Source organism: Malus sylvestris, chromosome 10 (assembly GCF_916048215.2).
Source record: "Malus sylvestris chromosome 10, drMalSylv7.2, whole genome shotgun sequence".
Lineage (NCBI taxonomy): Eukaryota > Viridiplantae > Streptophyta > Magnoliopsida > Rosales > Rosaceae > Malus > Malus sylvestris.
In genome coordinates, this window is record NC_062269.1 from 40,974,399 (window position 1) to 40,992,762 (window position 18,364).

An 18,364-nucleotide genomic window follows, 5' to 3' on the forward strand; every position below is an offset into this window, starting at 1 on the left:
CCACCACCCCCAACGCTCCCCCCATTCCCAGATGCAAGTTCGTGATTGGTAGCAACTGAGATACGGGTGCGGCGGAGATGCAGGTGCGACGGAGATAGATTTGATGAGTTTGATTGCTGCTTTTTTGCTCGAATTGAAAAGGTCCAGGAGTAAGGGAAGAATGGAAGAAAGAGAAGGAGAGTGAGTGGGCACAACATTCCCTTTCCCCACCGAGTTTGTTTCTGCAGATGTCGAGCTTCTCCTGGGAAATATCAAAGTTTCACTGCAAGTGGAGGAAGGAGAGTGCATATGAGTTGAGGGAAGGGAGTAAGATGAGTTAAAGAAAAAAGCAGACAACTGAGTGAAGATGAGTTGGAGGAAGAGAAGACGAGCAAAGTTGGTGGCGGCGGGATGAGGAAGATGGGATTCTGGGAATAGGGGGAGGGAGACAGGATTTTGGGGATTGGCGAAGGGGGGGGTGATGTGGGGGTCTGGTGAATTTTTTTTAATTAATTAATTTTTAATTGTTAAATGAAAATTCTTAATTTATTAATTGTTAAATAATTTTTTTTTATTAATTGTTAAATAAAAAATTCTTAATTTATTATTAGTTAATAATTTTTTATTTCAATTGGCAAAACACTGGATCCTGTTCCGACCACATCATTATTTAACAGCCAATTTAACAGAAAACTTAATGGAGGTCTAACATTGCAACGAATTTATAGTTGAGGTATGATATTGTAATTTTTAAAACATGAGGTATGACTATGAGATTGTGGTTTAACTCATAATTGAGGTAGTTTTTTAGCAAGTGGCATTTTACCACAGTGGTAGAAAGGTGTTGTGCCATTGCATGACAGCGTGGGTTCGAACCCTGTCGGTAGCGAGGCATTTTGTGATAAAATCCCACACCTGACAGATTGTGCAGGTGGTAATTACCAAGTTAGGGACAATATCGATGTTGTTGGAAGTGGGCCTTTGGCCTGTCTCTCTAATAATTCTACATGGTATTAGAGTCAGGGAATGTGCCCGTACTGTACTGCCACGTGATGGGTGGGTCCCCTTGGCCCCACGCGATGATGGTGGGTCCTTTGGCCCTTCGTGTAGGGTGAGTCCTCTTGACTCCACGTGGTTGTTGATGTGTGGATCTCCCACGTTTGACCCACTAATTGGGTCTCACGTGAGGGGGTGTGTTGAAATGTCCCACATGGACCGTATCAATGAGAAAAGAAGAGTTTAAATATCTTAACCCCATTCCAACTAATACCGAGGCCTTTTGTGATAAAACCTCACACCTGACGAATTGTGCAGGTGGTAATTACCAAGTTGGGGACAACATCGGTGTTGTTGGAAGTGGGCCTTTGGCCCGTCACTCTGATAATTCTACATGATACACATTTAACTTACTAATGATATCGTCGTCTCTCTGATAATTCTACATGATATACATTTAACCTACTAATGATATCGCTTCACTAAAAAATTGAGGTAGTTTTGTGTAATTTATCCTAAATTATATATACAGAGAGAGCATACTCTTGGAAATTTTCCTTTTGTTTGAACTTGGAATTTGATGAGTCGATATTATACTATATATTTTATCCTATTCTTAGTTATAATTTATTGGTTATTTGGTGAGATTTTGATACTTTGAATTATATTTCCAATATAGGACATTTGACTTCCTCTTAAGCAAGTGATCAAACAAACGAATTTTGAAGTGATTCCAATTGGAGAATGTTTGTGAGTCTTTCAACTTGTTCGTGTCAAAGTTTCATATATTTCTACCATAATTCTGTTGGAAGTTCAAATCAAATACAGTAGCCGAAAGTAGTGGAACACTTTTCAGAAATTGTTGGAACACTTTTCAGAAAGTGGTGAAACTATTTTTGGAAAAGTTGCGTGTGTGTGTGCATCAAAAGGTGGTGCATGTGTGAAAGGGTGTAAAGATGGTAAACACCATCATTGATTGCATGTGTGTGTGTATTTTTTTTATTAAAAAGCACTTGAGTGGTTTGTAACTTTTGCATGTATAATTAAGCCTCTTGTAAGGCTTTAGAAAAATCCATCCGAATTCCCATTCCATCAGAATCCCATTTCCATTTCAGCTTGTAAGCAATTGAGTTTGTAAGCTCTTATTAAATATATCAAAGTGTTTGCTTGTTTGCCATGCAGTTTGTCCAACAAAAAACAGTTTGCTTCTTCATTTATTTTTTTCTTTGTTCAATTGTATTGAGAGTGATAGTGAGAGGTGTGATAAAGTTAGAAAAATTATCACCCAAATATTTTTGGTATTGAGTTAGTAAACTTTGAAATACCAACAATTGGTATCAGAGCCATATTACCTTTCTGGCAAGTGCAGTAGCTATGGCATCTAATTTAGTGCAGTTGCAGGTTCCCACATTGAAGAAAGAAAATTATGAAAGATGGTGCATCCAGTTCAAAGCATTGTTTGGATCACAGGACCTATGGGAAGTTGTCAGTAATGGGTATGATGAACCCACTACTGAGCAAGAAGCTGCCTACACTGCAGATCAAATGAATACTCTCAAGGACTTACGAAAGAAGGATAAGAATGCACTGTATCTTCTATATCAAGGATTAGAAGATTCAACGTTCGAGAAGATTGCAGAAGCAACAACCAGCAAGCAAGTTTGGGACACTTTGATCACAATTTACCAAGGAGTAGATCGAGTAAAAAAAGTTCGGCTTCAATCATTAAGAGCAGATTTTGAGGTTACTCATATGAAAGAAGGAGAAAACATTTTAGACTACTACTCTCGACTACTTGTAATTGTGAATCAAATGAAAAGGAATGGCGAGAGGCTTGACGATGTTCGTGTCATGGAGAAAATCCTTCGGTCACTCACATCTAACTTTGAGCATGTGGTGACTGCCATTGAGGAATCCAATAATTTGGAGACGATGAGTGCAGAGGAACTGCTAGGATCCCTCCTAGTCAATGAACAACGCATTCAGAAGAATGCAAGCCCCACAACGCTAGAGCAAGCTTTGGAGTCAAAGTTGAATATTGACAAACCAAATGGAGGTCGTGGACAGTGGAATTCACGTCGTGGAAGCTCATCCAACCGTAGCCGAGGACGAGGCGGAGGAAAAGGTCGAGGCTATGCACAAAACCGAGGTCAATCTCAAGAGTGGAGATCTACTCGAGGAAAGGCGCATATCCAGTGTCACAGTTGCAAGCAATATGGACATTATGCCAATGAATGTTCATATAAAAATGGTGAGCATGTCAACATGGCAGAATCAAGTGGAAATGCTGGTGAGGAATTTACAGTCTTACTAGCACACCATGATATCAGTAGCCAACAAGATGTTTGGTATTTGGACTTTGGTGCAAGCAACCACATGTGTGGAAAGAAATAGTTTTTTGCCGAACTCAAAGATGGACCTTATGGATTTGTGAATCTTGGTGACTCCTCAAACTTGCCAGTTGAAGGCAAAGGAAAGATCAAAATCATCCAGAAGGATGGTAGAGAAGAATACATCTCCGATACCTACTATATACCAGGTATGAAGAGCAACATTCTAAGCATTGGTCAACTGCTCCAGAAAGGGTATGTTATACATATGGAGAATATGCTTCTCACTCTCAGGAATGCAAGTAGAAAACTTATTGCATGTGTTCAAATGTTAAAGAACCGAATGTTCCCGTTGAAGTTGAACATAAAGATTGGAAGCTGCAACATTGGTGTGATGGAAGATGAGTCATGGAAATGGCATATTCGGTTTGGCCATCTTTATTTCAATGGCCTAAAGTTAATGTCAAGTGGAGAAATGGTTCGTGGTCTACCCCAGATTGAAGCCACACACCAAGTATGTGAAGGTTGTGTGCTTGGCAAACAAGCACGATTATCGTTCCCTGTTGGTGATACATGGAGAGCAAAGGCATCACTGCAGTTAGTGCACACGAATATATGTGGTCCGTTGGATCCTATGTCCTATAGAGGTAATAGGTATTTTATTACCTTCATTGATGATTTTAGTAAGAAGACTTGGGTTTATTTTCTCAAGGAGAAGTCGGTTGCCCTAAGAGTCTTCAAAGAGTTTAAGGCACTCACAGAAGCTGAAAGCAACCATAAGCTTGTGGTTGTGAGATCAGATAGAGGTGGAGAGTACACCTTCAATGCTTTCCAAGCATATTGCAAGGAGCAAGGAATTAGGCATCAACTGACTGCTGCCTATACCCCACAACAAAATGGGATAACCGAAAGAAAGAATCGAACCATCCTTGACATGACAAGGTCTATGCTTAAAAAGAAGAATTTGCCAAAAGAATAGTGGGCAGAAGCTGTAGCTTGTTCGATTTATTTGTTGAATCGATGTCCAACAAAGAATGTCAAGAGGATGGCACCACAAGAGGCTTGGAGTGGATACAAGTCGAATGTTGCACACTTAAGAGTTTTTGGGTGTGTTGTATATGCTCAAGTTCCAGAAGCCAAAAGGAGGAAACTCGATGATAGAGGTGAGAAATGTGTGTTTGTGGGCTATAGTGAAGAGTCTAAGGCATATAAGCTCTACAACCCACTAACTGGCAAATTAGTGGTTAGTAGAGATGTCATCTTCAGTGAGGAAGAGGCATGGAAGTGGAACAACAAAGAAGTGAGTAAATAGAAGATTGTTTCCACTGATTTTGAAGAACCAGAAGTTATACCACTTGTTGAGCAACAACCTGCTCAATCAATCACAACAACTCCATTGCATAGAATTGCAAGGAGTGGTCTTACTTTTAGTGAAGAAAGCAGCTCCTCAACTCTAGTGAGGCTAAGAAGTCTCACTGAGATATATGGACAAGAAGAAGAAGAAGAAACCAACCTTTTCTGCTTGTATGCAGACCCTGAGCCTCTCTTATTCAATGAAGCTGAGAATAGCCATGGAGGAAGAAATCCATGCCATCAAGAAGAATGACACTTGAGAGTTGACAAAGCTCCCACCAAATCAGAAAGATATTGGTGTCAAGTGGGTGTATAAGATCAAACGCACTGCAGATGGGAGTGTGGATCGGTACAAATCAAGGCTAGTAGCGAAGGGCTACAAACATAAGTATGAAGTGGACTATGATGAAGTCTATGGTCCAGTTGCAAGACTTGACACGGTAAGATTGCTAATCTCTCTTGTAGCTCATCATAAATGGAAAATTTATCAACTAGATGTCAAGTCAGCCTTCCTTAATGGAGTACTTAAGGAAAAAGTGTATGTGGAACAACCAGAAGGCTTCCAAGTACAAGGAGAAGAAGAAAAGATGTATCGTTTGAAGAAGGCTTTGTATGGCCTCAAGCAAGCACCACGAGCTTGGAACTCAAGGATTGATAACTACCTTCACCAAAATGGATTTCAGAAATATCCATACGAGCATTCAGTTTACATGAAGAAAGGTACAAAATGGGAGTTCTTAATTATTTGTCTCTATGTAGATGACTTGTTGTTTACAGGAAACAATGAAGCAATGTTCCGTGAGTTCAAGCAATCCATGTTCAGTGAATTTGAGATGATTGACAATGGATTAATATCATACTTTCTTGGCATAGAGGTGAAACAAGAAAGTGATGGTATCTACATCTCTCAACAAAAGTACATGAAAGATATATTGGAGAAATTCAATATGGACAAGTGCAATGTTGTCAACACTCCAGTTGCAATTGGATTGAAGTTGTCCAAGGAAGGAGAAGGTGAGTTGGTAAACTTAACCGTGTACAAAAGCTTGGTTGGAATCCTAAGGTACCTTACAATCACAAGATCTGATATAGTTTATGGTGTTGGACTCGTGAGTCGGTACATGGAAACACCAAGGGAGTCTCATTGGCTGGCCGCCAAGAGAATTTTGAGGTACATAAAAGGTACTTTAAACTATGGTCTGTTTTATAATTTTGGTGAAGATGCAAAATTATTTGGTTATTCAGATAGTGATTGGGGAGGTGACCAAGATGAAAGGAAAAGCACAACTGGCTATGTGTTTTTTCTAGGATCAACAGCTTTCTCATGGACTTCAAAGAAGCAATCAATTATTGCTTTGTCATCGCGTGAAGCCGAATACATTGCTATAGCCTCAACTGTGTGTGAGGCAATCAAGAAATCTGTTGAAGTCAGTGTGTCATCCACAAGTGGAATCGACTATGATTCATGTGGATAACATCTTAGCTATCAAGCTTGCTAGGAATCCAGTCCAACATGGAAGGAGCAAGCATATTGATAACAGGTTCCATTTTCTGAGGGACCACGTGAAGCAAAAGACAATTGAACTTGTCTATTGTCACACAAAGGAACAAGTAGCTAACATCTTCATAAAGCCACTGCCAGTTGAATCATTTTGGTTGCTGCATGAAATGCTAGGCATGAAGGTATTTTGATTTTAGGCGGCGTGTTGGAAGTTCAAATCAAATACAGTAGTTGAAAGTAGTGGAACACTATTCAGAAAGTGGTGAAACTATTTTTGGAAAAGCTGCATGTGTGTGTGCATCAGAAGGTGGTGCATGTGTGAAAGGGTGTAAAGATGGTAAACACCATCATTGATTGCATCTGTGTGAGTATTTTTTTTTTTAATTAAACAGCACTTGAGTGGTTTGTAACTTTTGCATGTATAATTAAGCCTCTTGTAAGGCTTTAGAAAAATCCATCCGAATTCCCATTCCATCAGAATCCCATTTCCATTTCAGCTTGTAAGCAATTAATTTTGTAAACTCTTATTAAATATATCGAAGTGTTTGCTTGTTTGCCATGCAGTTTGTCTAACAAAAAAAAGTTTGCTTCTTCATTTATTTTTTTCTTTGTTCAATTGTATTGAGAGTGATAGTGAGAGGTGTGATAAAGTTAGAAAACTTATCACCCAAATATTTTTGGTATTGAGTTAGTAAACTTTGAAATACCAACAATTGGTATCATAGCCATATTACCTTTCTGGCAAGTGCAGTAGCTATGGCATCTAATTTAGTGCAGTTGCAGGTTCCCACATTGAAGAAAGAAAATTATGAAAGATGGTGCAACCAGTTCAAAGCATTGTTTGGATCACAGGACCTATGGGAAGTTGTCAGTAATGGGTATGATGAACCCACTACTGAGCAAGAAGCTGCCTACACTGCAGATCAAAGGAATGCTCTCAAGGACTTACGAAAGAAGGATAAGAAGGCGTTGTATCTTCTATATCAAGGATTAGAAGATTCAACGTTCGAGAAGATTGCAGAAGCAACAACCAGCAAACAAGTTTGGGACACTTTGAGCACAATTAACCAAGGAGTAGATCGAGTAAAAAGAGTTCGGCTTCAATCACTAAGAGCAGATTTTGAGATACAACAAATTCAGCTTGCCCATGGCTGCTCACTTCTCTTTTGCAACGGAGGAAGCTGCTTCGTATTATTTGCTTAGGCGCCTTAAGGCTCAAACTGTCGCATGGTATGAAAACAGAGATTGGGTGGAGAGATCGAGAGAGATTTGACCGATTCAATTGCAAAAATGGTAGAAATAGAATTGATTTGAAAATAAAATTGATAATGGAGATTAGATGGAGAGATCAAGAAAGGGAGAGAAGATTAAATAGGCAAAGACTTGCTATCAATCACAAAATCAGAAACTCATTGCTTGAGCTAGTCTTATTGGGCTGGTTTGATGTTGAATTTGGCCTATCATGGTTTTTTTATGTGCCAAAATTTGGCTCATGGATGGACAAGGCATTGCCTAGCTACCTGACTGTCTCTACCTTTCTCCGTCAAGATGCTGTTAACAAGCTTGTGTTTTGGCTTAATATGCCTGGCTAGTTTGATTAATCAAATTATCTCCTACTAATTAAGGCTCAACAACTATTACGATCTGGACAACTTTCTGCTTCAAAGTCGAATGGCTTAAATAATACTCTGAAAAACAGCTCCTAAGAAGTTTAGAGTGCGGTGAAATGTTTTGAAAACGGGGTTTATGATGGTTTTCTAAGCAATTCACAAAACCGAAAATAAGAGTGACTATTAGCTCACAGTTTTTGTGAAAAATGTAAACGTTGGTCTTTTCACTAGAGATTTTTTTTTTGTAAGCATTAAGGAAAATGTTATAAGTACTTCAGAAGCCATTTGACCATTTTGAGTTTCTAACTATTTTTAATGAATTTTTAAGGTAGAAATAGAAAATTTTAAGAAAAATACTAGCAGAGCCTAGAAGTGAAATCTGGGGGATTAAAATCTCCAAAATGTCGGACATCATTTAACAACCTTACAGTGCAGAGGAGTTTAAAAAAAAGAAGAAGGAAAATAGGTCTAATGAAGGTTTTTAGAGGAATTTGCAAACCGATCAAACACTTTGAGTGCACTTGCAAAGTATAGTTTTATTCTAGCAAGCACTATAAAAAAATACAATGCCCAAGAGGCTAGCAAAACCAACACAAATCTCAAAACTTCTGAACTCCGATCCTACAAGATTGATCACACTTTGCTCGATTTACTGTCGAGGGTATAGTTCAGTAATCGATGCTTCATTAACAGATAATGACAATGAGTTGCTAGCAGGTTGATCAGATGAGCTACAAGTCATTGGTGGCATGTTCAGATCTGTCCTACTGTGCAGGAAAAATGCTGGCTTTTGAGGTGATGGCATACTCAAAGAGTAACTGCTTAGCATGAGAAGTATCTTTTGCATTTTCGGTCTTTGATCTGGATCTTCCTGAACACAGAGTAACCCAATATGGATACATCTAATTACTTCACTTCTTGAATATGAATCTCTTAGATTTACATCCAGCAATTCTAACGGCGTCCCATCCCTCCAATGTCTCCAAACCTGCAAAAAAAATAATTAAAGACTCATTCAAATGTTGCAACAAAAATGTTTTCAAATAGAATTAACCAAGAAATGCACATCACAATCTTCAACTTATACTCACATGACTCAAGAGGTATTCGCCATTGTCTGAGTTATAGAAATTAGTGTTCTTCTTGCCAGTTACAATCTCTAAGATCAAGACACCGAGACTGTACACATCAGACTTCACAGAGAATAGTCCGTGTATCGCATATTCTGGAGCCATATAACCACTATAAACCAGCAACATCAGTAAATGTTAGAGCGAATACGGCATGAGGAGATGAATTTTTGAGTTGTTAATTTGGTATCTTTTCTTTTCAGTAATTACATTTTAGGATGAGAATTAAATCAATCAACTTTTCAAATAGATTATGTAACCATAAACAAAGTTTTGTATTACTTACTATGTTCCCACAATCCTTCTTGTGTTTCCTTGAGTTTGATCAACTCTAAATATTCTTGCCATACCAAAATCGGCAATTTTTGGGTTCATTTCCCCATCTAACAATACATTACTCGCTTTAAGATCGCGATGTATGATTTTAAGCTGTGAATCATGATGGAGATAGAGAATCCCTCGAGCAATCCCGTTGATAATCTTGTATCTGCTTGGCCAGTCCAAATTCACTTGATTCCCGGAGTCTATGTAGACATTTGAAAACAAAGATTTTCCTTGGTTTGTTACAAATCCAAGTGTAATCCAACAGCATACGAGATCACACATGATACCTATATCTGATTAGAAGGGTACATACCATATAGAAAGTGGTCAAGGCTTTTGTTCTGCACAAATTCGTAAATAAGTATCTTCTCTGCACCTTCGGAGCAAAATCCTAGTATCCTCACTAAGTTTCTGTGTTGAAGCTTAGCTACCAAAACAACCTCATTCTTAAATTCCTCACCGCCTTGCCCGGATCCCCTAGACAACCTCTTCACGGCTACTTGTTGCCCATCAGGAAGTGTGCCCTGAAAACATTTTAACCAGTCATTACAAGCATCAAATTGAGATTTCATGACATCAACTTATTACATTGCTCTAGCCAACTTAGCTACGCCCAGCTCTGGAACTCTGGCATATTAAAGTCATAAAATTTGCTATGTGAAAATCACAACCTTGTAGACCTCACCAAAGCCACCCTTCCCTAGCTTGTTATGAACAGAGAATTTGTTTGTGGCTGCTTCAATTGTGCCAAAACTAAACTGCAATGACTCGACAGCATTTATTTCCTTCCCCACTGCGTACACAATCAAGAACAGAAATTTATTAATCTTGATTTAGTAAAATAATGAGAATGATCCAGAATCAAATCGATTAGGAGATAAAATTATATAATTTCACTGGATCGGGAAAAGAATATATAAACTTCTATATTTACCATCTTGTTCTTGTATCACATTGTACTTTTTCATCGCTCTTCTTCCAAAGAAAAGGCAGCCTACCAAGGAAAGCAATATGGCAATTGAAACAACAATCGCCACTATGATCCATGATGAGATTTGTTCATCATTTCCTAAACAAAATAATATTCTTTTTAGTACACAAATGTATGTGTAAAAATTCTAAACACTTTACTGCCTTGTATAAATTAAATTTACCTTGAGACCTTGGAACTGAGCCTGGAAGCTGAGGTGGAGGAGGAAGAGGTGGTGGTGTTGGCGGAGGTGTGGAAGTGTCAAGGTTATAAAATAGATACGATTCATATCTAATATTACAACTAGGAAACAGAACTCTTCCCCCTTTCCTCCCGTCACAGCATTTCGGTAAAAGTTCAATAGCTCCGCGAAGACACTGATCACAATCGGTGCTTGATAGGTCAGGCGTGCACTGCACAAGGCTGAACAGCTGCTCAAGCCCATACCCATCAAAGATTTCTTGTTTCATTGCCAACTTTTTAGCACCGGTCTCTGCATTTGCAGCTACCGGCACCAGGCCAGTGACAGTTTCAGCCACCAGTTGGTTAAACCGCTTTGGTTCTGTAGCATTCAACGGGTTCCAGAAATAAACAGAAGGGCTTTCATCCATTTTTCGGAAGAAAGACACGTTTCCGTAGCGTAACATGCACTCAAAGTACCATAACAGTGTCACTTTTCTGAAGGGGCAGTACTTCTGAACTGCTTCTGTGGCCGCAGTAGTAACACAATCTTGGCACACGCTGGATGTGAGATCGCCGCGACATAGAAAAGCACCGTAAACTACAGAGTTGGAGTCCTGAGAGCCGGTGGAGGTGTAGTAGTATCCGGTGTCAATTGTTGCATTGGAGGTAAGAGAAGAGAGGAGAAGATTAAGGTTTGAATGGTAGGTGCTGTTTTGAGTGAAAGTGGTTGTGTTACAGATATGGTTGCTGTAAACTGGGGCAGCTTCACTAGTACGGCTGAGGCTAAGAAAGCCGATTAACACAAGAGTCGTGAACACATTGAGATTGATGGAAACCATTGTGATCATATGTCAGTTCCTTGTGCCTACCTTGTATAAGAAAGGTTTAAGTGAGCTGATATACCTTTAATCCGTTTGACGGTTTCTTCGTCATCGCCTTCTTCTTTTGGCTTTTTAAAGTGATCTGTTCATGATTGAAATGTAGCCATGAATTGACAGGAGTGTTTGAACCGGCGGACAAGTTTTGTCCTACTAGTTGAGTCGACTGGAAATTTTAGCCAGAGAGTTTTTGCCTTTTTTTCTTCTCCTCAAATATTCAGCAATTACATCTTTGATTTTTTTTTTCTTTTCTTTTTACAAGGCTACAACTACTGAACACATCCAACTAATGCTTTCAAGACTTCCTTAGTCTTCAGCGTTTTGGAAAAGGTTCCTCCTTCTTGGGTCTCGGTTGAAGCTTCTTTGATTACCTACCCCTTTATGTTTTTGTTACACAAAATAAATTTACAATGTACTAAAATAATTATGGATTTGCAGAAACGAACACAATCTTCCATTTCTGCTCTATGTACGTCTATACGTTATAAATAATACATGAAAATAAAAAATAGAATGTACAATTTGAGGAAGATGCTTGAAAATGATGAGAGTATCAAAATATTTAATTCTGTTATTACAGACTGAATGACTCACTAAACCATGTCAATCACATTATGTGGAAAATCAATGAAACATCCCAACCCCATTTTATTTAAAAATTGTTTTAAAACCTTAATTGGTGAGCCCGTGGGGCCCACCTTGTTTTATTTTATTTATTTCCGGTCTCCTCTCCTCTATCAGTTCTCTCTTCTCCCTCACCTCTCCCGCAACTCTCTCTCCCTCACTCTCTCGGCTCTCTCTATCTCAACCCATCCGAGAGTTTTTCTTACCTAAAAACATCACCATCGTCTTTATCTCGTCGCTACGAACTCAACCATAGTATTGGCATCTTGAAAGTCGAACCATGAAGCCCCGTACAAGAGCTCCGGCGAGCACCGCCCATTTCGAGGCCATTTCCGGCCAAACCACTGCTAGTTGGCCGGCTTGTAAGGTATCAATCTCTTCTTCTCGTCGATTAATACAACTTTCCTTTTTGTTTCACTCAATTTCGTTGAATATTGAAGAAGTTATACTCATTTGAATCTTATCCAGTTTCCGGCGAGTCCGACGGCTTTCGAGGCATTTTTCGTCCAAACCACGGCGAGTTAGACTTCGTGTGAGGTACCATTCTCTTCGTCTCTTCAAGGGCTACAACTTTTGTTTTTGTCTCGCTTGATTTCGTTGAGTAGTGACAAATTTATAGCCGTTTAAAGTTGGGTGGTTTACCGGCCGAATTTCCGACCTTCTTCTTCGGCAAAACCCCAGGCCTTTCAGGCCATTTAGAACACCACGGGCCTTAGCCCGTTTTGGACCAACCCAGTACCCCAGCCCACATCCATTTTATTTTTAGTTATGTGTTTTTAAAACCCAAAGGCTCGGGCCTTGTTTAGAATGGCCTTGGGCCGGTTTTTGGTTAAGGGGCTCTAAGCCCAGCCCTTTTAATAAGGCCTTAGGGCCTTTGTGTGTATGTGTGTGCATAGTGAGGGCCTGCCTTTGTGCAGCCCGTGTGTGTGTGTGTGTGTGTGGGTTTGGGTTTAAGCCCAAACCCCTCTTCTTCACCCTAAAGCATTTTCACCCTAAACCCTTTTAACCCAAAAACCTTAGAATTCCAAAACCCAATAAATCCTAATCTTATTTAACCTAAACCTAAACCTTAATCCGGATTTTAAGCCCCGTTAGACCTAATTTGACCGTTGACCCCCGGTCAATGTTGACTTTTTGGGTTTTTGTCCAGGACCCTTCTTAGGGTAATTCGACGTTCTGAATCAGTTTCCAATGTCCGTTTTTCCAAATTCAATTTCTATTATATAGTTTTATTTATTGGACTATTTACTGTGCTTAGGGGCAATTATTGTGACGTTTCCGTCTTCGCTAGTGGCGCAGCGTTTGACAACTAAGTACTGTGAGTGGACCCCTTATAAAATTACGTGATTTGATAATTTAATTGCATAAATGATTAGCATGCCTACGAATTTATGATTTGATTTATGTGAAGCCTGCTGATTTAATATATTGATTATCGTCTCGTATTTTGATGAGGAATTAATTGTTAGCCTATATTGAGCTATATTTTAATATTTCATATTTTCTATAAAAACCATGAACTGGTAGACTATCTGATAGATGACGATAGGATGCTAGAACATGTTTTTGAACCCTTCTTTATAGTGTAGACGATGATCGGTAATCTATGCTATGAAGTGGTTATTTATGAGATGCGTAAATATTTGTGTGTACCTAGTAGACACTATGCCGTCTGGGGCGAGGATCTGGTGTTGGCATGTAGGCCGGGAGAAATAATCCCTAGCGAAATGCTGAGGGACACGGAGACAGGCATTGGGCCGGGAGGGAGTTATCTCTGGCTACGGGCACAGAGATTGAGGTGCAGGCACTGGGCCGGGAGTTATATTTATTTAGTGATCTTTCTAGCAGCACACCGCGTTTACGAGACGATTTATGATGCGTTTACTGTTTTGATTTCTGCGATGAGTTTCCGCGATATGGCTTTTGAGATATTTTTGGGCATGCTAGGATTTTTATTAAATCCATCATTTATTATGCTAGTAGTTTTCATTATATAAACTTTGGGGGTTAGTATGTTGATAACTGTTTTATTATTATTATATATATAAACTTGGTCCACTCACCTTTGTTTTGCGTCCCCATTCAGGACTTAGAATCAAGACACCTAATCCCGACGTGAAGGCTCTTCCGCAGCAGCATCTTCGGATCCTCTCGATGTAGAACTCACTTCTTTATTCATTCAATTTTATCTTAATTCTTTTTAATGATTAGGTTTAGTTGTATGCTCTGAGCACGTTCCTAAAATTATTAATTCTTCGTATTTTAAATTTCTAACCCTTATTTATTTCTTATGCTTAGCTTTTGTATCAATTAATGGCTTTCGTCACCCTTGGGTGTCGGCCAGCACGTGTCTATCCTGGTATTCAGGGAATATCAGGGTCGGGACATGTCAATCAAGATATTGAAGAAACTCAGAATACATATTACGCTAGCAAATGGTACCCGCGCGTTGCTGCAGGTTTGAAACATTGTTGAAGATGTAGAAAATCTCGAAAATGGGTCAAATTGTAGTGTTTAGATATATATCGGGTGTTCCTTACCATCATAAATTACATGACAAAAATTGTGGAGCTGGTACGCCATCCTCGGTTGTTGTTTTTCAATAGCCATGGCCCAATCTCAAAGAGAGTTTTATGTTTTCATACAAAGTTCAAAAAAATGAAGTTTGTTCCACTAAAGACACCCAAATTCATAACTGTGTAAATGGCGCCTTCTTCATTTTGTATGTCACCGGTGAACTGAAAATCAAAAGAAGAAAAAATTAAAAACAGAATTTGATTACTCATGAATGAAATCACCTTAAATTGCATATGAATCACCATAGATTCAGGTTCTTGCATCATTAGTTTTTGTATTCCACCCGTCTAAATACAATTGCCTATTCTTTCCCATAATGTCAGTTCTATCATAGTTGAATATATGCTTGACATGTATTCAATGTCTAACGAACGATTACCACATGATAAAATGATTACATGAAAGAGTCTCCCCCCTAAAGCCCTCCTGACAACCTCACCCCAAGGCATCCCCTTCCGACCTAACCCCTTGCATACACCTAAAACTTAAAACTCAATTTCAGTCCCGTCATAGTTGAATATACACTTAACGTGTATTCAACGTCTAATAAACGATTACCATGTGATAAAATGATTACAGAAAAGAATCTCTCCCCTAAAGCCATCCTAACAACCTCATCCCGAGCCATCCCTTTCCGACCTAACCACTTGCAGACCCTACGTACCATTGGTTAAATAAATTAACAGCCAACTACACTTAGTGCAGAAGATATTTAAACTATGTTCTCCACAGACAGCTGAAATTAAAAGGCATGCAAGTGAAAAATGCATAACAACATATAATAGGATCAAAACAAACTATTGTAAAAAGATAAAAGCAAGCTAACTATTCTCCATGATGAAAAACTAAAGACGACATGAAGAGAAGAGGAGAAACTAACCTTTAGAAGTAGTCAAATGAATGCAGTCAAATGCTTCGTGGCACTGTCTGTGGAAGCACTCGAAGTTTCAAAGAAAACACATTTATTTATTTCTTTGAGGGAAATCAAATGACCCAACAGAAATTTGTTAATCAAAGGCCTTAACCTAGTATTGGAAATCAAAGCAGAAACATGTAAAAGAGCTGTGACATACCTGTGGAGTTCTTGAGCATGGAAAGGCTCTTGTTTTTTTTTAAAACAACGGAAAATAAAATAAGAAACCTGCTGAAAAACTCGAAAAACCTCTTCGGAAAAACTGGACATCAACTTACCACTGATTGGCCTAAACCATAACAAATCGAGGCATGCAAATGGTGGTTTTTATTCCTGAGATGAAGGGAAGACGATAGTAAAATTCAACACAAAACCAAAATCAAAAGGAGGTATATTAAGTTGGCAAAAGTAGTCACATGATAGGATTTCACAAACTTTAAGTTAGATGGGAAGTTCATGAATGTTTGAGAATAATCAGTGGGCAACATGAAACTTGTCACTGATACTTGAAACTTGTCATGTTTGGCTGCTTGACAAGTTGACAACAATAACATCATGCATGCAACATGCTCACGAACAGAGTCCTAAAAAAGAAAAAAAATTCAGGATTATTCATGACTTCAGTTTTTGACAGATCAACAGCTTGTTGCATGATCAGAAATTCTCAGTCACAGCCATGGCCATACCTCCCACATACTCCTTTTCTTTGTTTCCAAATCAAGGAAACAGAGTTCATTTCAAGAGTTCTATGAATTCAAATTTTTTTATTATAATTATAAAAGAATATTACATTTCTAATCTCCAATTCACTGATAAAATTTCAGTTTCTTTGATCACAATTTAGAGGTAAATTTCAGTTTCAGTAAATAAAGCAATCAAATTTCAGAAATATGTATTGAAACCTTCAATTCCCAATTCCAAAGGCTCCAAGTTTCCAAATAAATTTGTAAAAAGATTCCTCAGCATCATTGTAGCTGGTACTAATGCATTTTATGGGCAATATCACAGAGCATCAGCCGAAGAACGGTAAATAGGGTTTACGGACAATATTTCCAATTTCCAAAATTAAGATTACTCCAAAATTGATTCAAACCCAATATTCCCAATTTCCCGGTACCCCAACACATCTATCAAACCCTAATTGAAACTTGTGCTCTAATCAGGCGAACAAAGAACTCCCCAATTCATTTTATTTTCCAATTTAAAGATCGTAACTTTGAATAAATCAAAATTGAGGTTACCTTCGTGTGAATTGGTGTTTGAGGTTGAGGAAGCTGCTCTGATTCACGTCTGAAAATTCAAACCCCAACCAAACTTGTAGGTTCTAGGGAGATGATGTTGTGAAAAGCACGTCAGTTTCTAAAAAAAAAAAAAAAAAAAAAAAAAAAGGAAATGTACAGTCGGACGCATGAAAGAGAAGGTAAAGATAAACAATGAAATCGAAAAACAAAATGTTGATGGAGAGATGAGAATGGACCTTGGAATCCAGGAAATGCGGAGGAATTCAGACCGAGGTTCGCTTGGAGAAGGAGCAGATGGATAGGTGGTGGGTGGCTCTTCCTCCGTCTTCGTCCAGGGAAAGACAGAGCTGCTATTTTTGTCTGCAAAAAGTTTTGATTGGTACGGAACTCCATCGGTAAGGAAGACGTGCGGGAGGAAACGGGAGTGCGATCCCACGTGTCAATAGGATTGTGGCATGTGATAACACAAATTTAGCAATCGGCATCACACTGCTCTATGAACAGTGTTTCAATAGTTTTTCTCTTTTATTATATGTTAGTAAGATTACCTAGACGTGTTATTGCGGGATTGAAAATTATGTTTAAGATTATGCAAACTCATTCACTTCACAAGCAATGTTTGAGTTAAGAATTGATAATTACAAATGTGAAAAAATTAGAATGAAAATTTAACTTGACAAAGAGACCTTAATGATCTGACTCAATTCATCATTCAAGACTTGGTCGAACTCTGATTTGCTCACTCTATCTCTAAACAAAACAAAACCAAACCAAGTTCAACAAGAATTATGTACGATCTTTATGAAACTATATAATGAATGATATCACATTATTAAACAAACATGACTTGAGCTGATTTTAAAATTCATTTAAAAGGGAAGTGGTAAATACCATTCGCTTGAGTCTAATTTGCTTGGTTATAGTTTTAACGAAAAGTCCGCGGTACTGTTCACTTTAATAAAAAACCACATTTTTACACTAAAAAGTTAATCCTATTACTATTCACTTTACCCTTTATTTTGTCCTTATCGTTAAAACTCAAAGTTTTCAAGCCATTTCCATTAGTTTTCCTTATAATTAATGATACCACATTGTTAAATGTCTAACTTCACTCTATTTGTTTGATTGTTGATAAATACCATATTTTCAATATCATTGATGATTCAATTTTAACCTAAAACCTGAGACCATCTCTGGTTCTTGGCAGATCAAATTTCAATAAACAGCCACACATGTGATATGAACAAAAAGAAACAGATATCTTTGGAATTAATAACTTACCATCAATGGAGAACTTCGTGAGCCAGGCCGACCTAGACACTATAAATCATGCGACTCCTCCAAAATATCCACGGAGAGTACAACACCGGCAACAACACCCAATCCAATTTGAATCCATAGTGTTATATTAAAGAACGAATAAAAAGTTAATTATTACAACCCCAGATTTTATAAATGCCATATCCCAATCTTATACTTGATCATATACCAAGGTATTAAGGTTAACATTTCTAACCTAAAAGCCTAGAAATCATAAAGCAAAGAGCAAATCTTTTGTCTTGTAAGCAATGATGCCTATATAATCAAATTTCGCTTACCAAAGTAGTCTTACTAATATTATTCACAGAAAAAAAAAGAATAAAAAGAAAATAAAATAGACCAAAAAACTTTCTTTGATTTGAGCTCACCCAATAAAAAATCCTTCAATTAAGAGAATAGAATAAATCATACTGTCATACAATATCTTAATTAAAT

General features: G+C 38.2%; 1 protein-coding gene, 1 long non-coding RNA gene and 1 pseudogene across 2 annotated transcripts; 1 reads left to right on the top strand and 2 right to left on the bottom strand.

The window, feature by feature from the left end:
• Positions 1–8,232: 8,232 nt before the first annotated feature.
• Positions 8,233–11,330, bottom strand: LOC126585178 (cysteine-rich receptor-like protein kinase 25). The gene is made up of 7 exons (XM_050249568.1): positions 10,378–11,330; positions 10,158–10,292; positions 9,895–10,016; positions 9,537–9,747; positions 9,186–9,423; positions 8,861–9,011; positions 8,233–8,757 (listed from the first exon to the last, which is right to left on the bottom strand). Exons 1-7 carry the CDS (start codon positions 11,222–11,224, stop codon positions 8,419–8,421), a joined length of 2,043 nt encoding a protein of 680 aa, XP_050105525.1. The 5' UTR covers positions 11,225–11,330; the 3' UTR covers positions 8,233–8,418.
• Positions 11,331–12,016: 686 nt separating this feature from the next.
• Positions 12,017–14,145, top strand: LOC126585211 (uncharacterized). The gene is made up of 4 exons (XR_007610366.1): positions 12,017–12,245; positions 12,347–12,415; positions 13,137–13,196; positions 13,965–14,145. It is a non-coding gene; the product is annotated as an uncharacterized LOC126585211 (long non-coding RNA).
• Positions 14,146–14,517: 372 nt separating this feature from the next.
• The window catches only part of LOC126584579 (uncharacterized), a 28,103-nt pseudogene continuing 24,256 nt past the window's right edge, over positions 14,518–18,364 (bottom strand).